This window comes from Accipiter gentilis, chromosome 4 (genome assembly GCF_929443795.1).
Source record: "Accipiter gentilis chromosome 4, bAccGen1.1, whole genome shotgun sequence".
NCBI classification, from domain to species: domain Eukaryota; kingdom Metazoa; phylum Chordata; class Aves; order Accipitriformes; family Accipitridae; genus Astur; species Astur gentilis.
The window spans coordinates 40,689,966-40,716,106 of record NC_064883.1 but is presented as its reverse complement, the minus strand read 5'-3'; the positions used below and the strand labels follow the sequence as shown (position 1 = coordinate 40,716,106).

General features: G+C 38.8%; 1 protein-coding gene across 1 annotated transcript in view; it reads right to left on the bottom strand.

Annotated features, from left to right (window-relative positions):
• Window positions 1-6,336: 6,336 nt before the first annotated feature.
• PRKAG2 (protein kinase AMP-activated non-catalytic subunit gamma 2) overlaps window positions 6,337-26,141 on the bottom strand; it is a 226,409-nt gene continuing 206,604 nt past the window's right edge. Inside the window, exons 7-16 of the mRNA XM_049799132.1 lie at window positions 25,854-25,935; window positions 24,255-24,313; window positions 21,088-21,133; window positions 20,249-20,303; window positions 18,227-18,353; window positions 17,278-17,443; window positions 16,910-16,947; window positions 13,990-14,136; window positions 9,588-9,681; window positions 6,337-6,971 (exon numbers count right to left, since the gene is read on the bottom strand). Coding sequence (XP_049655089.1) covers window positions 6,940-6,971; window positions 9,588-9,681; window positions 13,990-14,136; window positions 16,910-16,947; window positions 17,278-17,443; window positions 18,227-18,353; window positions 20,249-20,303; window positions 21,088-21,133; window positions 24,255-24,313; window positions 25,854-25,935 — 846 coding nt within the window. The 3' untranslated portion in view covers window positions 6,337-6,939. The remainder of the gene's footprint in view (window positions 6,972-9,587; window positions 9,682-13,989; window positions 14,137-16,909; window positions 16,948-17,277; window positions 17,444-18,226; window positions 18,354-20,248; window positions 20,304-21,087; window positions 21,134-24,254; window positions 24,314-25,853; window positions 25,936-26,141) is intronic.

The window sequence follows — 26,141 nt, the reverse complement described above, 5'->3', positions numbered from 1 at the left end:
TACTGCTACTTGGTTTGAACACGTTTGGTAATATTTACCCATTCCACTTTTTCTTGCTAAGTGGACATTGCTTAGAAATCAAAATAGGGTTTTCTATGTGCATCTTGTCTTTTTGGGGGGTACGCTGATACCTAACATGCGATTATGTACAACTCATCGGTGGTACAAAACCCACCCAACAGCTTGATGATGTTAAGGGAGATGGGTTGTCTTCTCCTCCCTGATCTCAACCATTCATTCCCATGTGCTAGCATTCATCTAGCCTGGTAAGAGGGCAGGGAACAAAGGCAAATGAAAGCTATACGCAAAAGCAGTTTCCTTCTTCAGAAGCAGACAAGCTTTAAGGAGGTATCTGCATTTTTGGGGATAGTCTGATGATGATACCCTTCGTCTTTTGGACTATAGGATCTTAAAGGCTAAGTACTGGTAAGCTGTGAAACAGCAGATATGATGGCCTTTAGCAAATAGGTACAGGACAAAAGGATAGTTATTTCATGAGAAAAGGTGGGGGGGGGCGTACTTTGTCAGTGATGGCTGCAGTGGATATCATTCTGCATGCTCCTTCTCCATGTCCAGCTCTTCCACTCACTACAGTACAGATTCCCACTTCACTGCAGCTCTGGAGTACCACACCACAGGGATTGGTGCGATCCTGCCACACGGATGGATTTGGTGGGCCTGCAGAAAGAGTAATGCGTGGAAATCCTGCTTTTGTGAACAGATATTGTTGAAAGCTCGCCAAGAGGTGTGGAGGGGCAGTCCTGCCTGATGTAGCTCACTGTATCCCTTTTTGCCTTGCGTGTTTTAGAAGACCTAAGTCTTCTTAAGAGATGGGAGGATTGCAGCAGCCATAATCCTGCAGGACCATCCGTTGTGTAGCTCTGCAGCGGTGCTGTCATCTCTGCACTGGCTCGCTCTGGAACCATGCCATGGTCCAAAATCTGCGCTATTTACTGAGCCAGAGGACTGAAAGAACTGAGTTAAGAGCTCCCTTCCAATGACATCAGTAGACTTGGAAACAGGTGAAGTTTGTGGTAGTTGGTGCTTTCAACTTCCATATCCTTACAGTTCTTATGACTTGCCTGTTATGTTCAGGCATTGTGCTTTTCACTCTGCTGAAACCTAATCTGCATATTCAGAAAATATATTTGTACCATTCCACATAGAGTGGCAAGCATCAGTATTTTTTCATTTGTGAGCATTTCTGGGTTTGCTCCCTCCTTGATACCCCACTTCCCTTGATCGGTTCTGTTCCCGTATTCCCTTTTTCTTACCCCACTCACCTTTTGGACCCTTCTCTATTTATTGATCTTGTTTCCATTAACCTGCACTCCGTCACTCTGTACTCATTTAGGAGAGCTCACTACTGCGGGGTTTCTGCTCCCCCCCCCTTCAGCTGCTTTATTTACTGCCTCTAACTGCAATAGAGTTGTCCCACCTTAGGATGCCCTCCAAGCTTGCTCAGTCTGCGTTGCAGCAGGAACACAGAACTCATCCTGCCTGGGCACAGGTGTTCTTTAAACTTGCAGAAAAAACTATGACTTTCTTTTCTTCCACTTGTTCTTTGGAAGGAATTGGCTAATTCCTCATTCCATCAGGATCTCATAAGTGCTTCATTGTATCTTGACTGGGACACTCAAAATACAGACAAATACAGAGCTTTCAGGGAATTTTAACATTTCTCCATGCTCTAGGACTTGGTGATACTGCCGAGTGGCTTTCGAGAGCACTCTGGGATACTGCTACTCAAGCGGTAGCAGCTTAAGCAGAGGTGAGAGGAGCTGGATCGCAGTAAGGCTGTCATTGCATTTCTGCCCAGGTGAAGTTCAGCGCTTCTGGAGTGCTTCGACACAGAGGGAGAGCACACCTTCAGCTGTGAAAATCTAATCAGGGCATTGTGCGTTAAACTTGAACTCCTGCCATTTATAGACTTGGGGCTGAACAGCTTCACACACTAAGTGGCCCTTTGCTCAAGTTCTCTCCCCCTCCAACAATCTTAAGTGTAACCTTCAGGTTGTGATTTCACCGTGCAGTGTTCCGTAGCAGCAGTAGCATTAGGGATTAGGGCTTTGCCTGTGCATTCCCTGGTCCTACTCCAGCTGCTTCATTTCTACAGTGTTTGCAAGCTGTGCTGTGAACTACAAAGGAGTTCAGAGAACTTTGGGACAAGTGACGTACACCATGCACCTATGCACTGGCTGTACTCCAGGCCTGCTTTATGTCTCGCTTCACCAGATACTCCTTCAAATCAAATGCAGCTTATGTATCAGTTTAGATGATAAATTACATTAATTTTATTGTAAATGAGTTAACAACAAACATGGTCAATGAATGCAGCACATCAGGTACAGCCTAGGTTCTGAAAGAGAAAATACCAGACGAGAGAACTGCAAGCACCAATAGAGTATGTGTGTGCAGCGAGATCAGGAACAGACGTTGAGAGAGGCTGCAAAAATGGAACATGTCTGTCTTTTGTTGCCTATATCTGCTTTTCTGTGATGGAAGAAAAACCATGATGGATTTCATGTAGTAAACGTAACTCAACAGTCAAGTATCTTTTATGATAATACAGTACATACAAACCCATGAACACTCTGCTCCTCAGATTCCAAATACAGAACAGCTCCGACTTGCACATTCAATTCCTGTAACAGCAATTACCAGTATAATTACGTGCTCTGTCCTTTGGCAAATCAGGACCTTCCCGAGGAGTTTTTTTGAAGTGTGTCCAGTGTTTGCAGTGGGCATGCTTCCACATGTACAGCATAGACTTTGCTGCCCACAGAGGTTACAAAGTACGTTCAGTTCAACCTTACACTTGTTCCTACTCCCTCCTGCATTTTCACAACAATAGTACTTTGCAATATTCGGATAGAACACTGGCAAAATGTTAGTAGAAGCAAATTAAGGAACTAATTGGTTCACAGGGGCTACTGACATCACAGGCTTATGCCATACAGGTCCAGGTACGCAGCTGGCAGGGATGCATGCTATAGATGCTTCTTTTCTGAAGGAATGGGTTTGATGTACGAGTGTAAGTCACCTCCTGTTCCCACTCACTTCAGCGGGAACAGGTCTGACTGCCATCATCATGGAACAAATGGGTACTAAGAAAGTGACTTTCAAAACCACATTTAAATTAAGACCTGAAGTTAAGAGTAAAGAGCAGCGTCTGCAGAACGTTCTTTTTGCATAAATGCATTATGTGGGTACAAGGGTAGTATTAAATTGATGACGCTTTCCTCTGGAAATTGCCCCTAATAAGCGTTCAATATGGGAGCATAAGGGGTGAAAGTTCATAAAAACTTTGGAAGTAAACTGGTTACTTCTAAAAGTGACTGGAGAGCTCAGTATGAACGGTTCAAGAGCCTGCTGTGTGACAGCATTAAGCACATGTCGTTTCACTTCCAGTTGGAACAAAACTGAAAGACTCCCAACTTACCCTGTGCTCTCTCCAAAGATGGCAAGGAGTGTTCTCAAAGCAATGCGTAGTCTTGGAACCACTTCAGTCAGATTCCTCTTGTCTGCTGTGAGGACAAGAGCTCAGGCCTCAGAAAGTGAGGCTGGTTCTTTCTGTGTTACCCAAACTTTCCCAGCAGAATAATATTCCTTAGTAAAAAGATGATGAATATGCCTCGGATATGCAAGAATTGTAGTTCAGTTCCTAGCAAACAGCAAATACTGGGGGGGGGGGGGGGGGGGGCAGGACTTAAAGATCTCAGACCTTCTAACTAGAAGAATTCCAGAAGTAAAACAGGAAAATGTTTTCATCAGTCAAGCGATCAATGCCAGCAAAGCGTGATTTTTCCTAAATTAGTTCAGAGCACCTCCAGCTACTGAAAAATATTGAGGGCTGAAGTCCACTAAGAAATGTTTTCTTACACCTAAACAGCTAAAAATACTAAAACCCAGACTTAATCTCTTCCCTTCCAAGACCAAGAAGCCTTTTAGAATAATTATCTTTCACAGACCTCTCTTGCTGGGCAAGAAAACACACAGGGAAGCACAGGAATCAATCACGTGTTTTACAGTCCTGCTGGTTGAAATAGAATCCATTTCTGCAGTGTCTCACATCCGCAGGACAGATATCTACGCTATTGAACAGGCTTTCAGCAGAGTTACTGGGGAAGCTTACTGCCATCCCCATTTGCAGCACGCTCCTGTCTGGGGAAAGGGAGCGCCTGGAGCCATTGCTGTGGTCTCAGATCTATAGGTACTGCTTGCTGCCTGTCCAAAGGAAAAAAAATGTAAAAGGACTTGAGTTTAATGACTTTTTTTTTCATTCTTTCCCATGGCTGAGGCCTTTCGCAAGCCATGCAAAGTCCTAGGTCAAAGCTTTAGTTGCACTGTCACTTTAATCTGGTACATGCGGCAGTGCTGCTGAGTCACCCCTCAGTTCTCTACCCTCATTGACTTACTCCTGTCCCTCCCTGGTGCTGGAACAAGCGTTTTTCTAGCTCTGTAGTAAACTGATCTGTATTACAAGGGACGCGATTTCTTTAGTTGTGTTTACTGCATCAGCACTGGTACTTGTGCCAGTACAAGCCGAGTGCCTTTTTGATAGCACTGCTGTTTATTCATGCTTGCGGAGTCACCACTGCAATTCTACTTCTCACAAATTCAAAGCTCAGAACTGAATTCCAGAAAGGGTGGAAATTCTCTAAATACAGTTTTGGATCACTCAAGAGGCTGCTTTCTATGATTTTGCTAGTCCTGTGTCCACAGCACGTCAACGGCACTTGTAATAATGTTAAAATAGGAAGTACATGGTTGTTCAAAACCTGCAAATTCATTCTGGCTTTCTGCATACTAATTTATGCAGACAGGCCCAAAGCTGTCTGCATGGAACAGGGCCAAAAGGCTTTGTGCTAAAAATTAAAATATATAAAGAAGTACCTACCACTGGTTCAACCCTTATCTCAAAAATCCCTTGAATATAGGGCTGAAGAATATGCTCGTGCACATACAGTGATAGGTAGAGAGATCTTGTGATGCATTTAGGCAACTCCCTGGCATCCCATCTCCTAGAGGAGGCCACAGTGCAGGTGCTGGAGCCCTGTTCGGGCTTTCACAACGTTGCAATCTGTGGGGCTTGGGTGGCATTTGCAGGTAGTACTGCCGACCACTTACCCTTAATACAAAGTTCTCATCTACCACAAATTATCCCCTCCACACACCCCACAAAGAATGAGAGCCACTATTTTTAGTTTCTATCACTCCATCTCCCCAACAAAGAAATATCGGAGCTGTGCTGATGTCACCTCTGATGGCAGCAATCGGCACCAGACCCTAAAAGGTCCCTGTTGTTAGGCCAAACCAGCTACTTCAATTCAATACCATCCGAATTGCAGGGAACAGAGTTGGTATTTACCTAGTCAGAAAAGGTGCAGGAGAAGACTTGACAATATTTTTCACAGAGTAAGAAATAAATAGAGATAAAGTCTAAGAGAACAGTTTCCATTACATACTACAGGAATATTTTTATACATGAAAGATGCCAGGAAGAAGAAAAATTTCACACATTGAGTTCAAAATTTAAATTCTTACTGAAAAAGTTCTGAAGAATGGGGTTTTGATTACTATTAAAAATCTCACATTTTATAAAAGCAAACAAAACTGTTAACCTTTTACCTCAATGTTTATAATTGGAAAATAATAGATCGATTTGCTGCATTATTCCAGTACAGTATTCAGGCTGGAAACACAGTAAGAAGTAGTACTGCCTGCATTATTTCATTAGCATAAGCCACCTTTAAAGTCAAAGGAAAATAAGAATGCTTCTACACCTAGTTTACACTAATCAAAATGCACGTACATTTATACATGCAAAAGAACTTGGCAAGAACCGCTGAAAACAAACTGATGTTGTAGGGTTTAATTTCTTCCATCTACAAGAATCTACAATTATAAAAGTCTCATCTTCAAACTTTACAGTACATTTACATGAGCAAATACCCCACAGCTTTCCTCACTCCTCCACTTCTGTACAAATCATATACAATAAAAAGTTTCGGTTTTGTTGTACAAACATCGTTTTACACTTTAATACAGATGAAAATACTGTTCCCTGGCACCTCATTTCCTCCATGGTGCCTGTGTGTTACAGGACAGAGCATTTTCGATCCATGCTTCTGGAATCTTCAACTCAAGTGATACGGACTGATCAATGGGCCACAGCTTCTGCAACAGTTTTAAATAATGAGAAAATCTACCACTTGTTTGTATAACAATCAACAGTTTATTAATGGATATGGTGAAATTTTAGCTATCCACCAAAGATGTGTAAAAAATTGTCATGAAAGTAAAAATAAATAAAGCTGTTTTTAAAATCAGTCTTGTTTTACATCTCGGTTCAGAATGCAACATTTAACACAAAACTGTCATTGAAGTTTTAAAGAAGTCTACCGATATTCAAATTACAGCTTTTATGACAAATCTAATGAGAACTGAAACTGATTTGGTTTTGTTTAAAGACTTTCACATTCAAATACAGTGTCTCATTTAGCACAATACTTCCTTTGACAGTGATGGGCAACAGTGATGACATATTGCTGTATTTTGACATAAGGCACTATGATATGAATATGCCATACACTTGCCTTATGTCACATATATCCATTGCTGACCAGTGACTTCTGTCAAATACAAAATGAAAAAGTTTCAGAATACAGTGCATTTTAATGAAGGACATCATGTGAAGTCTTCCAGCAAATGTTTTGAAGACATTTTGAAATACAAGCCTACATTTTAACATAAGCTTTTGTCATGCTGCTTTTTTTGCGACATCACTGGGGGGAATAGACTCATCATCCATCACTAAGTCCCAATACACATTCTCAACCATCCTGCTCTGTTCTATTGCAGTCACTGTTCTTGAGACAAACTTGACCCAGAAACTTTGTTCGAGTTCTCCTACAAACGTGTATACATTCACAGCAGTCATTCACTTTCATTCTCCTTTTGTTTGGCACCTGTTAACAGAAGAGGAAAGCATGCGTGATTTCCTTATGCACATAGCACCTGGCTTCAGGAAAAGCACTGCTCATTCTGAATGCTGGAACTGTGTCTGACCACGTTATCAGAGTCTTAGTACTGGACACCGTTTATAAAGAACATACTGCAGGATTGCTAAATGCTAACTTAAAACATAGTGAGAAAGGCCTTGAGACCATTATTGCTTCGAACTTCATTGGCAAGGTAGTCTAAGTAACTCTTCCGGGAAGTTACTGAAAGTGGCTTTGAAGATTCTCCCCAGCACAAAAATTTATTTTAAAAAACCCCAACCAAAAAGCCACACCCCAAACCTGTCCATCAGCTTAGAAGCCAAGCTTAATCATCATAATAGCCTCAAAAAATGAAGTCCTGCCTGAGAACAAACGATGTAAGAATTCAGTTTAACTATACTTTGTTGATGGACCCATTTTTCCTGGCTCAGAGGCAGATTTTGCTTACAGCAGGGATCCAAGAGACCTGTTCAGCAGGACTATACTGCATCTAGCCTCTTCTCCAAGTGCTCAAACTAGCCACGTGCTGGGCAACAACTGAACCCTATGGTGAGTTTGGCTTCAGCATCCAACTCTAGAGAGCAAAAATCTCGTGCCAGCAACCTGGAGTTACTACTTGTAATGTATAATCAAACACATCCAGTTTTCACACCACAACCGATACTTTTTGCCCCTAATGTAGGCTGGTCTTAATTCCTGCCAGTCAATAAATTTTCCTTTCTAGTCTGTGAAGAGAAATAGACACTTTTAGGGCATGATTTATCTGGTTGTTCTTAAGCACGTACTTTAAGAGGTATATCACACTCTGGACTCTAAAACTAGATCTACGTTGCAGACATCCTCACTTCATGAGACAAATGCCGATCTAAAATCGGGCAGTTGCCTGTGGAACTGCAATATAACGCCTAACTACTCCTAAAAAATGCCTTCCCTCACCTCATCTCTTCCAGTGGCATAATCCTGCCCCCTCTGTTGCTCTAACCCCTGTACTCAGTACTAGACTCTTCTGTGAGCCAGTTTAGTGTGCCAAACTGACAAAACTGCAGCTTTTTTGCTGACTCAGTTTCCTGTTTGATCAATGAGTTAAAGCAGCTCACAGAGGGATCTCATGAGCATGGGTGCTGCCCACACACTAAACACCAGAAGCACATGGCCCAGAGTATGGGAGCAGGAACTGCCCTTTTTAATTACAGAGCACTGTTGATATCAGCTCACAAGAGTTGCAAGTTAAGTGTCCATGTAATTCCAGTATAACAAAGCTCTTGGTTTGCCAGTATCCAGATTCATCTTTTTTGTCTAAACTTTGCTCCATTAACAGTTAAGTTCTACTCTCCTTGGATCCTTTTACCCTCCTCATGAGGGAAACTACGTCCTCTGCCTGGAGAGGCACCATCTGCCTGTCTTTACATCTCCCTCTTAGGACGGACATATGTCCCTCCATCTCCTTCTAGGCAATAAGCCCATTTGACCCAGGCCTTTGGGCTGATTTCTCATCTATACCTTTCACAGAAAGCTGGGTTACTTGCTCTTCCAGGTCCATAAAAGGAACCAGATCAACTAACATAATACCTCCAGCAGTATCTCACTGATTACTTCTTTTCAGAGGAGAAACCTTATTGTTTTAAAAGCCACATTAACTTTTTTTTAAATATATAAAGACATTTACATTATCATGTTATCTATCAGTGCAAGTAAGAGATCACAGTTACGCTCACATTTAGATTTCCTTATTTGAAGGATGTACCCAGCTCTGTTTGTTTAGTGTGAGGGTTTTTTTTTAAAGCAAAATTGTAATCCTCAAGACGTTTTTTGTCTTCCTTACAAAACCAAAAGAGGGCTTTTGCTTTAGTTCTTGTGACACTGAAGTCATTTATGTGGTCAAAGTGAAGTTACAATTAAGAACACAAAGCATGTTAGTAACTTGGGCAAAACAACAACAACAAAACAACAAAAAAACCAAAACAACAAAAAACCCCAAACCAACCCCACTCAACCAGCCAACATAAAAGTAGCAGAAATAAACCTATCGTTGGATACTCTTGTTAAAAGGAACCTGATCGTGTTTAGTAATACACTAGAGATTTCTACTGGAATAATTCTGGTGATCTGGGGTACCGCCTCTGACATAGTTGTGCCAACCAAAACCCACAGCATAGCTGGACAACTGCAGGGCTCCCAGGAGGTGGTTTTGCAGAGCTAGTGGAAAGCACAGCCGCATCTACACTAGGAGCACTTGGCCAGAGCACAGAAATTCAGGAAGGTGGGGAAGGCACCCTGTTGTAGATGTTGTCTATACATACAACATTCAACTTCATCCTGTTTTTCCTGTTAAAACATTAATCAGGACCTTTTTTTCTTTTTTTCATGAAGCTTCTGCACGCATTCCTCAGTGAACAAAAGACTGACAGTTAATATTTTGTCAGCTTTTTCCTGAAGTGAAATGAAAAGTGTATTTAAGAATTATGATCAAACAGTTACATAAGTTGAAAATCAAAAGTTTGTCATTGCCAAATAGATTAAAACCAGTAGGGTGTACACACTCCCAAATGACTTATGGCAAAGGACAGAAGGCAACATCCATACCTGCTGGTGTGAGTACCAAAGCTTGTAGAATGTCAGAAAGGGAGATGATACCCACAATGCTATCTGCTTCATTCACTACCACTAAACGATGAACCTGCAAGCAGGGAAAATATTTTGAAATTCATTTGCCTGACTTAAAGTAGTAGCTGAAGCAAAGAAACCCAAAATCTTAAAGTAATGCAGTATGAAGACAAGTAGAAAAAAAAAAGGTTCAAAATGTTAGCAACACCAACTCACACAGCAATACAAACATGCTTGCCCTACATCATTGAAAACTAGTACATGTTTCAAAAGCACACAGCTATCTGACATGGCAACAAAATCAGATTGGAAGTGACAGCTAAGCCAAGATCTAGGTCTTTAAAATACTTCTGCTCTCAAAAAGTGGCACTCACATCGAACACTTCTCCCCAATTTACAGGCTCTGCCCAACTCAGCCTGTGATCTCAAAAAATAAGATACAGTAATAAAATGAGGCTTCCTTCTGAAAAATACTTTCTCAGAGAGGGGTACAGCATTAAAACTTGTTATATCTTCACATGTCCAAGTTGGGTTTAACCTAATTTTTCTCCCAGGGCTACACAATTGAAACTGACTGCCAGGTTGGTTTTAAAATCTTCATTTTGCATGAAGACAGAAAAAAAAAATTCAACTTATCTGTGCAAACTCACTGTAGAGTTAATAAACACATGGACACAACTTGGAAGAAGGATTTATCAACAGTAAGACTGTATTTTAAAATAATGATCCTTACAAATCTATTCTAGGAAATATTTTATAGTACAAAACTTTTGTCCTAAATGTAGGGAAAGTAGGTGGATACTCCTATATCCTGAGGCTTATTGGCCAGAGCAGGCTACAGCAGTGAAAGACCGCTGCAGAACCAGGAGAGTGCCCTAATGTCAGTGCTGGCACCAGAGCCTACTGCAAGTGGGCACAGAGTTGTATAACTTAAACAATACAGCTGAACCAGCTCCTAAGTAAGCGATCCTAAAAACGGTGTTTGTCAAAAGCTGAGAGCCTGCTACGTGTTTACTTTTTACCTAAAATAGTGAAGAGAGAGAATTCACTTAAGTTCAAGCAATCAGATATAATGGTGAAGAAAGTAAAAAGAATTTCTCTCATCTTCTCACAGAGGTGACAGCAAGAAAGCTTTATCAGTCTTGATTTAATAGCTTTGTTAATTTATGGTTGAGGTCAACCACTTCATTGCTAGTCAGATACAAGGAAAGAAGAGCTCTGAATTATTTGAACAGTCATACCCACCCGATACAGGGAGGAAAGAACGGGGGGAAGGGGGGAGGGCAAGAAAATATTGTTGATTTTCTTTTTGATGAAACTATATTGTGATATTTTAGATGGCATTATTAGTTTTTGTATATGGACATATTTAATAATTTTATTCTTCTCTCAGTGTAATGAATTCAAGAAAAATGGACAATGTAATTGTTTCACTTCCAGTAAGATCAAGCACTTGTCTGGCAGCTAAAAATAGCTTTAGTTTTGACTGACTCATTTTGACATATAATCTCACTATGTGTGGCAGTGTGCTTCCCCCCCTCCCACCCCCAAGCAGGACCTGTATTTCCCATAATCCTGATCAAGTGATAATCACCAGTGGATGTGTCTGCTGTGATGGCTGCATCCATCTCAAAGTGGATTTTGGGAAGACAGATAACAATACAATAACCAAGGGCTAATTTGAACAATGCGCCCACCTAACCACAGTGCTGGTCAATGTCCAACTCAAGCCAAATTTGGAAGAAGCTAACATCTGTAGTCGGTATGCAAATATGACTATGTCAATTATCTTACTCCTTAAATAGTGGACAGCCCAGGGCCTGTTGAGCTCTCCTGCACAGCAGCAGGATGCCAGGGTCTCCCCGTGCGTAGGGATGCCTCTCAAGGTGACTCCTCGAGATGGAAAGATTCCTTGCTGCAACAAATTCTCAGTGATTAATGGCATGCTAAACTTTGAAATCTTAGCTAAGTGATATAAAGGATTGATTGTGCACATACAATGCTTTAGACATAAACCACTGACCAAGTCTGAGACTAGGAGTGGATCCAGCTGCACCTAAACTCCTCCCTGAGAAGGAGTTTAGAAAGCAAGGGGGTCCTTTCTGAACCTCATAACTCAACGGGAGGGTCTCCCTGACAGTTTTGTCTGACCCTGTCCTCTATGCAGTAAGTATCAAGTGAACCTTGCCACTGAATCTTCTTAAACCACTGTCACATTTACTGTCAAACTTTGTTAAATCACTGTTTTATATCAATAAACATATTGCTACTTCTCTCTTATGAGTGAAGTGTGTCACTCCATCTGCAACGCTATGTTTAGACTGAACGAAACGGTAGGAGTTGTTCTTAAAACCCAAATGTCTAAAGCTTCTTAACATAGTAATAAAATTACCTAAATTTGAAATTTGTATATCAGCAATACTAAAATTATTCAATTTCAGGAAGAAAATCAAGCAGATGCAGAAAGTTACAAGTAAACATTGCTAAATGGAGGTTCTAGCAGATTATTAACAATGTAGAAGTTTTGCTCATATCAAATGTATGTATGGTTACAGCCCTGAAGATTAAAAAGAAATTTTGTCATTGAAGAAGTTAAAGCATCTAAATGGAGTTGATCACACCTTGGAGACAACTGAAACTTGTAATACTGATTTTCTTCTGCAGAAAGACATAACAGGGGAGGAAGACCTACATACTCATTCACCTCCATGTCTAAGAAAGTTCCCAGTACCAACAAACAAGAAAAGTGTTACCAAAAGAATGGAAAGCACACAGATAAGTAATTTACAACAGCAGTTAGTGAAGGATTCTTCACAAGAGTGTATCTTCTGGCCCTGTGTTATCGAGTTTGTGTGGCAAGGTTTTGGTAGCGGGGGGGGTTACAGGGATGGCTTCAGTGAGAAGCTGCTAGAAGCTTCCCCTATGTCTGACAGAACCAAGGCCAGCCGGCTCCAAGACGGACCCACCACTAGACAAGGCCAAGCCCATCAGCCATGGTGGTAGCACCTCTGTGACAACATATTTAGAAGGGGAGAAAAGTGGCAGCAGGCACAGAAACTGCAGCTGGGGAGAGGAGTGAGAAGATGTGAGAGAACCAACCCTGCAGACCCCCAGGTCAGTGCAGAAGGAGGGGGAGGAGGTGCTCCAGGCGCCGGAGCAGAGATTCCCCTGCAGCACATGGGGAAGACCCTGGTGAGGCAGGCTGTCCCCCTGCAGCCCAGGGAGGTCCACGGGGGAGCAGATCTCCACCTGCAGCCTGTGGAGGACCCCACGCAGGAGCAGGTGGGTGCCCGAAGGAGGCTGTGACCCCTTGGGAACCCCCACTGGAGCAGGCTCCTGGCAGGACCTGTGGCCCCGTGGAAACAAGAGCCCATGGAGCAGGTTTTCTGGCAGGACTTGTGACCCCATCAGGGACCCACACTGGAACAGTGTGCTCCTGAAGGACTGCACCCCATGGAAGGGACCCACGCTGGAGCAGTTTGTGGAGGACTGTCTCCCATGGGAGGGCCCCCATGCTGGAGCATGGGAAGAGTGTGAGGAGTCCTTCCGCTAAAGAGGATGAAACGGCAGACACAACATGTGATGAACTGACCGTAACCCCCATTCCCCATCCCCCTGCGCCGCTGGCGGGGCTCATTAAGAGAATCTGGGAATGAAGTTGTGCCCGGGAAGAAGGGAGTGGTGGAGGGAGGGTGTTCTGAGATTTGGTTTTATTTCTCATTACCCTACTCTAGTTGATTGGCAATAAATTAATTTTCCCCAAGTTGAGTCTGTTTTGCCCATGATGGTAATTGGTTGAGTGATCTCTCCCTGTCCTTATCTTGACCCACAAGCCCTTTGTTATATTTTCTCTCCCCTGTCCAGCTGAAGGGGGGAGGAATGATAGAACAGCTTTGGTGGGCACCTGGTGTCCAGCCAGGGTTGACCCACCGCACCCTGTTTCACAGTATTTCTATGACAGCAGTGCAGGACTCTGTATGCATTAATTAATTGTACCCATTAAATTTCCTGAACAATATGCCAATCCACTCTAGCCGTAAGCTGGAATTTAAAGAATTATTTCTCTGCAAAACTTACGATAGGCTTGGAATAAACTTGATTTTTTCAAAGCAGCTTTGCATTCAATTCAGTTAATGTCATAAAACAGCAATGCAAATAACCAACTATTATTACAGATGTACTGTACAATATTTTGCATATCCCTCTAAGCACCTATCATCTAAGTCTATAAAGCAAAGCAATACCCAACACATGTAGTTATGAAAAAAATACTTCCACCAAGTAACCAAAATAACTTGAAAAGGATAAATTTCTACTGTTTATTAGTTTGGTAATACAACTTTTAACTTACAGTAAAGGGGAAAATACAAAGCGAGCTCACCTCAGCCTTCACTATTCTATCCACAATGGTCTCCAGTGTTTCCAGCATACTACACTTCACAACACCTTCAAAATACTGAGAACGGTGCTGTAGGGCTTGCGTCACCGTGATATCTAGGTTATTATATGTTTTTTCAGCAGCAAGATTCTGGAAAAAAAAGAAACAAAAAGAAACAAAAAAAACCCCCAAGGCACATAACACATCTCAGTACTTAGTAATAAAGTACCCAATAAAGTAAATATTTTGGCATCAAGTAGATACACATTTCTAGTGTAAATTGAGTCTATTCCAAGTCACACATTAAATAAAGCGGATGCTCTTCAGCTTCAGTTTTTGGGAACAGTCAAGCATGCAACTGTGTTAAACACCATATGACAGACTGGGTTAACTGATAAAACTGTTTTGTGATATGCATTAGGCCAATGAAAGTCTCCTTACTTTGCTATCTGATACTTGGCTTGATGTCACTCATCCTGCTTTTGCCATGAGTAGAAAATGTAAACATGAAGTTCTACAGACTTTAGAATATACAGAATATGCTTTAAGAATATACATTTTTTTGTTGTTTGTTTTTCATAAGATAGGGGAGGACACCAACTGCTCTGAACACCACCCATGAAGTAGATCTTAGTGGAGATCTAAGAGAACAAATTAGAGGTTTTCTTCACCTTTCTTATTTGTGGGCTCAAACTCCCTCTCCTGGACTGTGCTGGCACTGCCATTTGACAATTTTTTTTTGCATGTGTGTGTATGTGTATTTTAATAAGTACTATAAAAATAATATAAATGAAAACCTATCACCACCACTAAAAGGAAGAAGATTAAAAGAGTTTGAAAGCTGACATTCTCAACTTTCATTTTAAGAACAGGACCATCCTTGTAGCAAGAGGACTTTGTCCAGACCAGCTAAAGCTTTCTTTGTAGGCAAAATCATAGCGATATTTTGGTAAGTGTTGGCATATCCTGGCCTCTTGATTTTGTGTACCAAAGCACTGAAGGAAGAACAAAGACAGACCTTTAAAATGAAAGCACTGGACCAAGCAATAAAATGAAATTAATTTTTGGCTAGAATATACTGTGATTGGTCAAGTTTTTGGATTGAATTACACTGAACATGACAAGATAGGTTTGAGATGATCATGAAGATACAAGCAGTTTTGGTTTACTCATTAATTCCTAATGAAGGACACTAGGAGAACATAAAAAAGCCTCTGCAAACTGAAGTCACCCTACACAAAATAACTAGTATAATATAATGCTATTTCTATACCATCACACCATTCCCAGGTTTCTCCTGTCAAGAACCTGAAAATTAATTCAGAACTCTATTAAAATGAAAGAAATCTATCAACTTAGCCAGCTGTATATACAGGCATAGCTTAAAACATTGATTTAAGTAAGCAATTAGCCACATGGTTTCAAGTTAAATGTCACCAGTTGAATCTTGCAAATTCTATGTTTATTGGAAGATAAGTTTATACTTTTTTATTTTCTTTCTCCTCCTTCTTCTTTTAAAGCTTGACGATCAGGTTGAAGCAGACTGATGAAAACCTGGAAGCCTCAGCAGTCATTATCTTTTAAGAATAGCAACTTTCCCCCGGCCCTATTTAATAAACAAACTAGTATATGTGAGGAAAATCTCAAATTATCAGTAGATGCCCTAACTCCTTCCCATGTTACTAGCTAGGAGCAAACAGTTATATCTTAAAGCCTTTGTGGTGGTTTTTTCCCCTGACCCCAGTACATAATTTTTCCAAAGAAATGATCCAGCATCTTGAAAAATCCTATAATTTTTGTTTCCCCATCACTTAAAATGAGAAAAGAAGTGAAAAACATAAGGAACCCTCTTCTTTTTGGTGTCTTTCTGAAAAAGAATGGCAAATAAAGGAAGCATGTCCTGCCTCAAAGTCTAACGCAGTTACAACATAAATTGAAACACTGAACCCACCAACTGTGAAATTTCATTGTCTTTCATACGTTAGACCACTTTTGCTACAGCTACTACCTATTCCCTGACCAGCTTTTATGGCAGAAAAGGATCTTACACAGTAGAGAATCCCAAAGAACAAAAAGAAACAGCTAGAGATATTATATGCTTAAAGTATTTCCATTTGGGACTATTCTCCATACTTCTGAAAGCATTCTATGCAGCATTTCAGACATCTGGATTCTTCATTAGCACTAGCAGGCTGCTGAAACAAGCAACTTGGGCACTTAAATCTCTAAAAAAGTAAGGTATCTATCAAAAGTTCCAATTAGAAGGCAGGTACATACAGCTGGGGGGGTGGAGGGGTGGTCAGGGATAAAAAAACCTAAATATCTTTTTCCAATTTCTGAAGACCACAAGACTGGAAAAGCCCTTGCTCTCTGAGGTTGGCAAACCATGGCATGAATCTGACTACACTGCTGCACTCCTGAGGGAAAACCAGAAACAGTGGCCTGAATTAGATCTAAACCAAAAGGAATACAGATGCAATACTTTGAAGCCAGAGACTCACACAAAAGCACGGGCCAATTCACTGAGAAGGTCAAGTCATACAAAGTACCCAGACTGCATGGAGAAATTTGCATTCTTTTTGAAAACAGACTGTGGAATGGCAGCAGCTGGGAAAAGAAAAACCTATCTCAAAAATAGAAACAAACATAAAAAACCCTATGCCCTCTTTTTGTAAGAGTACAGCCAGATCTAGTTTTGGGTAACATCCAGAGCAGTAGATGCCTATGTGCAAGTAGTATTACTAAGGATAGCTTAAATAAAAAATAATAATAAAAAATGCTGTGCAGGGTGAATTGAATATTTTATTCAGTTTGTTAACCAAAGCCTAAGGAACAAAACAGCCAAAAGTGACATATTAACAAATTAATTTGCAAATGCTTACTGCATATAAAATATTTAATAGACTTTAAGAGATATACTTACTATTACATCAAATTTGGAATAAATATCTACAACTTTTCCTAAAAAGAAAAACAAAAGTTAATGAAGTGCTTAAAATACAAAATTAGTCTTCTTGCTTCCTGCTTTTATTTGTTGACTTATAATTATACAGAAAGAAAACAGACAGGTCAAGAAAGAAAGATGGGGAAAAACCCCAAACAATCTACCAAACCATGGAGTTCTTCCAAGCCTATCAACCTATATCTTGCACAAATATTTCTTTATATTCCCCTTCTCCCCTTGCCTTTATTTTTTTTTTTTTAATTCTTTCTCCTCCCCCCACCCATCAATCCAGGGTTCAGCACCATTTATCTTAACACACTTTTGTATACAGAAGACCCAACACACACCTGACTCATCCACAACAGGTAATGCCGATATCCTTCTCTCTACAAATATATTCAAGGCTTTAATGATAGGAGTGTCTGGATGTATGAAGGCAATGTTGTGGTAAGTTCCTATTCCAAGTTCATCCAGATTCTTCTTCATAAAGGCAGGCTTTGGCATCTCTGACATCTAGGAAAGTCAGAATGAATTTTTTTACAGTGCAGTTTTCTGCACCTACCATGTCTTGTACACTTACTGTGTTTCCACGATTGGTATATATAATCACAAAAATCTGTATTCACTCATCCATCTACAGATTCCAAATGATTGTTACATATTACAGTAATCTGCTACTAGATTAACATAAAGCCAAAACAAGCTCAGATCTAGATGCATTAACTTCTGTTCAAAGCAACTCTAAATTAAGACTATGTAACTGAATTTTTTTCTCATTTATTTTTGGAGTAACCGATCACCAAAAGCTTTGGATCCTAAGCTATGCCATACCCACTGAAACTGCAGAGAGAAGACAGCAAAACATACTACACACTGAATGCTTATTTTGAACTCTTGTTCCTTTGTTTGGCCTCGTATTCATTCCTGTGACTAACGTTATTCACTGTAGCCTATGATAATCTCGTTTCTGGGACACAATTCATTTTTCTTTTCATGTAAACAAGCTTCTGAACCTGAGTAGATCTTCCAGAAAGGACAGCAAATTACTCATATAGCCAAGACAAGTCCTTGGTGTTTAGGTTTCTTTAAATGACTAAAACAAAGTAAAGGTAATGTACAGGTCCTATATCAAGCTTTAATTTCTCTGTTATCAAAAAAAAGATATGCACAGAGACAATGAATATGGAAGTTTATCACAAAGTTTCTATACTAAAACTTAAATTACTTAACATTAAAGATGTCTACTGGGCGCAAAAAAAAAAGTCAGTTAAGCAAAGTGTAATTTTAAATACTTACAAAAAGCTGGAGGAACTTGAGGATTCTTTTATGGGTAAGTATATAAAGTGCATTTCCACTGACTGGATCTATAACTGGCAATCTGTGGATTTTGTTTTTGATCAATGAATATACAGCATCAAAAAGGCTGAGGAGAAAAACATTTTTTTTTTTAAATGGATGAGTTCTAGCTAGTAATGTCAAGTAATATATACACATATTTACAAACTCCCATGAAGTACATATGATGAGTAATTATTTGCATTACCTTTAATGTTATAGAAAACAGAAGTTAATGGATTTCAAATTAAACTTTTGCAGCTAGTAAAACACATCAACAATGATATGCTTATGAACATCTAAAACCAGTAAGAAAATGTGATGGAAAGTGACTTTCTGTGGTAGAAAACATAGCAGAAATATTTCTTCACAGGTGTAAATTTTTTTCCCCAGTGAGTGCTGTGCTTACAGTTCCCCTGTACTCAGAATGAATATTTCTGTTCAGAGACAAACAGTGAAAAATAGTGTTCTTGCACTTAATGCATCTCAATGCCAAACTTTTATAACATTTTCTAGGATAAGTACATATATGCAATTAAGCCAAAACAATTAGAACTTCACTGAATTATCATGGGGGATTGGCAAAAAGTTATTCTCAGGAGATCTGAAACATTCTTCCAGATGCTGCAGACTATGATTTAGCAATACTCCAACCTGTGCAAGTCTGCTCTTCTTGCAAGTAACAGTTTTTTTTTTTTCCTTGGACCTAGTAAGACTATAATAAAACAGCTGACCACCAATTGCAATAAACTAGTAAGTAATAAAGTTAGTAAAATTTGATAAACACCTACTTGCTGAAGTAGACTTCTTCTCATACATAATAAACTGTATGTTCTCAGTCTATTACAGGGATGAACTATCCCCATTTGATATACGTGGTATCAAGATTCCCACCATTGCATCCCACCATTCCCACCATTGCATAGATTCCACTGCTCGAGTAAGCATTTAACTACTCTTAAGTGCTGCAGTCTGATTGTCACAGAACCCAAGTCCATTTCTGGATCAGGTCTTAAGTTGACTTGCTGTATCCTTTCATACATGTCCAACTGCATCTTCTTTATTGCAATACTTCTCTTGCTGCACCTTTGACTGAAAGCAATTGTACTACTTTGTTGTCTTAACAATATTCTTTGCAGCCAGCTACCATTCAAAATACATTCCTTATGACTTAATTGAAGGACTTATTCATGACTTAATGGCAATTCAACTGAGGATACAGTATAGCATTACTTTGAGGTAATCACTAGAGCTCCCTTCACCAGTTTCCTTTAATAGGGCATAACCAATCTTATTCCACAAACTGAAAGCAAGAATCAGAACTCCGCTCTTCAGTTCAGCGATTAAGTAGTACTCAAGTTGTTAAGTGATCAGCTAAAGCTCTCTCTCAAGTTACCTTTGGTAAGTAATGTATAATGGCAGTTTAAAAACTATTTCTTTCAAATTCCATCAAGAAGAAAAGGCAGTCATTTATATATTAAGGAACACAACCTAGTAGTAAAGCAGAACAAAACACCCAGATAATGTCTTTCTTTTAGTTAAGGGAAGTCACTTGTGTTGAAAAGTACTGTAAGTTTTCAACTACCATGATTACTGAGAACAAGACAGCTGAAAGGCGCTGTACAGTTTTTGATTTTTGTGAAACGAACATGACTTGCAGGCTGGTTTGAAGGGTCATCGTGTTGCCTTTTTGGCGTGTTTTTGGGAAATTAATTTTGATCCATGTCTAGTTCATTTACCAGAACAGTTACACTAATAAAAGACAAAAGTTTAACTAAAAATTCTCTTCTTTGAATAATTAAAAGTCCTCACTCACAATAAAAAAAAGCTCCCACACCTTTTTGATTATATTAAAAGGCTGTCCTTCATTATTGTACTCTAGTTTAAAATATAAATTGTTTCTTATTATATAAAGTCTTAAATTCAGTGTTGAGATGGAGTTAGTTTATTTCAAGTTAAGCAGACTGAAAAGCAGAATCCTACCTTGCATCTGGGGAGATGTTCACTAAAGGTTTAAATGTCTCTTGTAAATAAAGCTCTGTGTATAGAAAATTAATAGACCATTACCACTTTATATGAAAACATCAGCTTTTTTATGAAAGCATTTTATGAATCCATTCATACAAAATTAAGTGGAAGAAAGACAGCAATAGGTACAGTTACCTTAGTTATTCTACCACTTATGCACATTCCTCTATATTGACATTAAAAACCTGAAAGTTTTAAAAGCAGGACTAAACTCATTACCACCAGGGGTCACTGCAACAGCGTCAAATAATTCTTTACCAGTTCCTTTTCTGTGAGGGGTCTGCTGCATGGAGTACTTCTATGTATCATTTCAAGGCATATAGTCTATTTTTTAACATAAAGCTTCCTCCCTGCATTCAGCACTTCTGTTTACACTCAGCATGCTGTATAAATTTCTAATTGTATCATGCAATTCACTCGGGCATTGCTTGCTGCTCATCCATCAGTTCATGCAATAAATAGGGTCATCTCTTCATTCTGCATCCTAGCTCAGATATATTTCCATTCCACATATATTTATCAACTCTACAGCCATACATGCTGCCTTATTCCAGTTTCTTTTTTTCTTTCTTAAAGAGCAAGATGGTACTAATCACGAACGAGTGGCAAAGTAGTATATAGCCCAGTCCACATACTGTTTCAGATAGAAAAACAAGCAGCAGGAGCCAATGGACAAGCTTTTAATATTTTTGCTTTAATTAAAAAGTATGTGGAGAGAGACAAGCTAAATCTATGATTAATTAAAAATCCACTATAGTGAAAAAAATTATCAACCAAGTAGTAAACATTCTTACCCCTCCAGGTTTCTATCTTGTGCTCCTCCAATTCATAAATCTGAACCTACAATGGGTAGATGGAAAGTTTAGATTGAAGTATTAATTTTAAACCCAACATCATTAATGATATTATGAATATCTGAATAATTTCTTTACATTTCATTGCAGGCAATCTAACAAAATAAGAACAGTCCAGAATAACATTTCTTGGCAATAACAAGAAGAAAGGGTGCAATCCTGCTCAATGCAGAGTACCATACTGGACCTATCATTTCAGGGGACAGGAAAGATCTTTTACCTGCCTAGGTTTTTTAGTCTAGATCTCTTTTAGACTCAAAGACATCTCCTCAGTAATTTATCTCACCTTAAAACAATCATGGCAGCATAAACCCTGTGATGATTCCTCACACACCCAAACCAGTAAAAAGCTTACCCTGATCACTTGACTCCTTAATGCTAACAGAGATGAATTTTACTGTTACTTGATTATAAACAAGCAAGAACACTTGGTTTAATGGCTCAGTTCAATCAGAAGAACTGACATTGTATTCTGCCCGCCCCCCCCCCCCCCCCAGTTTAATCTTTTACTGATGTTACATTCTTCAAATATTTTCAGACACTGCATCTAAGCCATGCACGGTCTCAGCATTTCTCCTGTGCCAGCAATGTTGCTCATCTGACCTGTGTTCAGCTGGTCCCAGGAAACAGGCAAAGAAAAGTTACAAAAATGTTAGTTTTCTGCTGGTTTAGCTTCCTCAATTGGCTCACACAAAGAACAGGCAAAGATACTGGACAAAGGATGCAGCAAGTCTGCACCTTTTGATGGCAGCTTATCATCGGATCAGATCCACAGTAACATCAAACTACTCTCAAGAGTCCAGTCTTCGAAGTTTAAAACAAAATAAAACCAAAAAAGACATGGTCACATCACCAACTTCCAGCTGTTTAGCAGCTATTTCACTAAGTTCTTTGTCAAAAGACTGTATAACCTCTCTAGAGCAGCTCCTTCCATCTTGCTGATGGTTTTCTAAAAAGATTTCAGCTGTGAAAGCTACCTTTCTCTAAAGGTATCAAGCTGCAAGCCAGCCACTTGAAATAGTAATTGCACTTGCTATAGCCTAGGCCAAAGGTGCCTGTCATGCCTTACTTCTGTCTTCTGTCAGGTACCTCTGCAAACACTGCAGAAGCTGAAGACTTTATAGGTGAAGGGTAGAAGTCTCTACAAAGCCTACTACATTTATCTTTGAGCTGAAGGAGACTACACTTAGATTACTCTCTGGAATTAGCATCCTTTGAAGAGTGTAAGGGAATGTTAAATTGATATACTATAATTGGACTACTCAAATATATCATTTTTGCCTAACGTAAGAGATACCCATGTAAGTTAAATAATCTTTTAGGACACTTGACAAAAAAGGCAGTTAAGACAGTGGAGTGCAGTTCAGAAGATCTACTGAAGTGATCAGAAGAATGGGATACCACTTTAGAGGCTGATGAGATGAGGCTAAACCTAGTTCTTGGACCACACTATAGGGAAAAACTACCTGGATGTTCCTCTCAGTCATTTAAAGATATTATCTAGTACATGAACAGCGACATGCTTCACACTGTATGTGTTCTGATGGATTTAGAAAGAATGACTTAAGAACTTAAGAACTATATTTTCAGCATAATTTTACCTATTAAGACTAGGGCATTCCCTCATGAAACATTATTTCAATTTTTTTTTCTTTTTAAATAGAAGAACACATCAATCACTCAAGTCAAATGTCACTTCTCAGCTATTCTTCCTTAGTGCTGCTATTTTAAGCACAAACTATGGAATAGGATGTTAGACTATGTAAACAGGAGTGACAATAGTCAGACTTTAGGTAAAGTTACATGGAAAAATTGGCAGTATTGAGGTTGAGGGTCATTACAATATGGAAACCATTTTAAGGAAGTTACCAGTGTGCAATCACTTCTTATTTGCTTCTCCCACCACCTCTTGTAAATACCCAGGGGAAAAAATTCTTTAACAAGAAGAAAGGACAGTGTACCACACTATTGGCATCTGACAAGAATTTCACTATAATTTAAAAAATTAACATGAGCTTTGAGAAGCCTAATAGATTAGATGTCTGCTTCATCCCACTGTTCTTGATTTTTTAGCTAGTAAAACGTAGTACGTATGTTTTAATTGGTCGAAGGGGAATTATGATTTGACAGGAACAAGAAAGGGATGTAAATGTTTGTATGAACATGAAAGCTAGGGAATTTCATCAACTGACTGCCAATGGGAATTTTAAATTACAGTTAATTGAAGTCAACAGATCTCCAACTGATTGGGCAACTCAGCCATGTAACTAAAATATTTGCATATATTTAACTAGTTTAACTTGTTTATTCTACACCATCACTCCAAGAACAGAGTAACCTTTTAATGCATTCAAGCCTCTGTAAGCTAGCATTCCACTTAACTGCACGTTCATTTTGGAATAGCTCTATCATAGTTATGAGACAAAGGTGATTATATAAAACATGTGAACCACACATAGCTAAATACTTGATTTTTAAATACAATGAACTTTTTCACATAACTTAGACATCCTCCCCAAATGCTCTTTGGTTGATGTTTGCCATTTATATAGAGCTCTGATTGCTATTGAAATATGTGCTTTGAAACAACCTGAACACAAATGCATACAGTGATCAATAATCAGGTATTTTCCTTCATACTTTTTATATTGCAACTAGTTTTTAGTAAGTGTGTTAAGCCAGGTCCTTCATCCCAAATGCATTATTCATTAGTTGCAAAACTAAGCGGGGCCTCGTATCTAAAATGAAGGCTATCATTATGGTAAGCACCACACAAAACATAATAAATGGTAGTACTCATTAAGGAAATTACTCATGTTTATACATGTATAACTGAAGCAGACAGATTGTGTTACCTGCCCAAGCTCATAGGACCTTCATAGCTAAAGCTGGGAACTGAACCTAGGTATCCAGATACCATTGTATTACCTTGCTCACAATGTCATCTTTTCTTTCAAAAAACCCCCCCGCAGTGAGTATACCCATGATATATCTAAGCTTCCAAGGACTTAAATAATAGTAACAATCATCATCAATCTTTCAGTCTGATATTTCAGTCTCTATACAGTATGGCAAATGATAAAAGTATAGCTTAACATCATACTTACCATTGGAGACTTATAGTATCTATGCAGTATGTTAATGAAATCTGTAATTGTTAACATTCCTGTAAAAAGTGATATATATATATATATATATAAAAAAAAGGTTCTTCAGATATATACTTAACATATAGAACTTCCAGTTATTTTCTCTATTTATATTCACAGTATGTAATTTAATAAACATTAAATCCATGTAACATACTATTTGTGTTGGACTAATCAACAGTGGAATTCCAAAACTATGTATATTCACTTTCACATTGATACAACACTTCAGAATAAAAAACACACTTCTGAAACAATATTAAAAATTATAACCTATGTGCTTCTCCTCCTCTCTCAATCTGACTCAAAGAAAACCTTGAATCCAGACTGCATCCACCCTCAAAAGCATGGAAAGAAAAGCAGGTGTTTAGAACGTCTTTAAGAATAGGAGACTTATCCTTGCCTTCCATTTTCTTCTCGAGTAAGACACATTCTTATTATGTACTTGCCAAGTCAGGCAGACTCTCAGACTCAAATGAAGGAACAGTATGATGCATTTTCTTGAATATTACTTATTAAAGAACTTCATATAATAATTTCCACAGTAATCCTCAATGTCTGTATTGAAATGTGACTTTTTTTTTTAAAAAAAGAGATACTACATCCATAGTATATACATTTTAACCATCAACACCAAACTCTGTAATATAGTATTGATGATTAGTTTAGTTACCTGAAAACACTAATCTTTTTTGAGCTTTCAAATTCTACATTTGGGAAGATGTAATTGCTCCACTGTTTACTACTCTTACATCTAAACTGAAGAAACTAATAAATGGGGAAGGGAAAAATTAATCTGGAGGTCAGCTTTATATCACTAGAACTTAGTTACAGACAGAAAATTAAATTAAAGACACACCATTCCTATGATATATTGCATGAAACTACTGCTCCACCCCCCTTGGATTTAAAATATTTTAACAAATGCTTTGTAAAGAATCTACTATTAATTTCCAAGAATCCTCCATTTACATTCCAGGTCAAGTAATAATATTTGTAACTGTGACTATGACCCTGTTTTCTAACTGCAACACAGATCTAACTTCGGAAGGTTACTGTTGTGGCAATTAATTACATGAATTTTTAAAAAAGCAATACATAGATCTAATGTTTTTTCTCCCAATATGGGACATATCTGTAGCATTCAACATTAGTTCCGGTATTTAAAGATTTTTCAGTGCACCTTACTGATAACGTGCAGAGAAAGACATGCTCATATTGCACGTATATTACTGTAACATTAAATTCTTCCTTTTTATAGTTCCTATTTTTAAACTTCCTTTTTGTGACCATTACCTTTATTTTTAAATACAGTGAAATGCACATATTTGAGACCAAATTTCAAAAGGTCAGGATCTAAAAGAATAATCATGATTCTCAAAGCACAGCAACACTATGAAAGCTGGGAACATTTCACTTGTCACAAGGAGGAAAAAGAAACCCTCTTTGTCAGTATAGCTCTAGGACGTTAGACAATGGCTAGCCCCAGACTACCTTCTGCAATAGTAAAGCACCCTGGAAATTCAAGTCATCCCGATTAATGTTAGAACTACTTACCTACAAAACTCTGTTTTTTACTTTCCCACAGTGGAGCTGCTCTCACACCATTTGCCACCAAGGCAAAAAAGGCTTTCTTTACCTGCAAGAAGAATGAACAACTAAACAAATCTTTGCTCTTAATTTAGCACACCAGACACCAACAGAAGGGTTTCCCCAGTTACTAGGAAAAAAATGCAGTACAAACAGGTAGGTGGCATTCAAACTAGAACAAAGACTACACACACCAAACAAAAACTTCAAGCCTTTTACTTTTAAAATGGTTAAAAAGCTTAGAAAAAAGCTTAG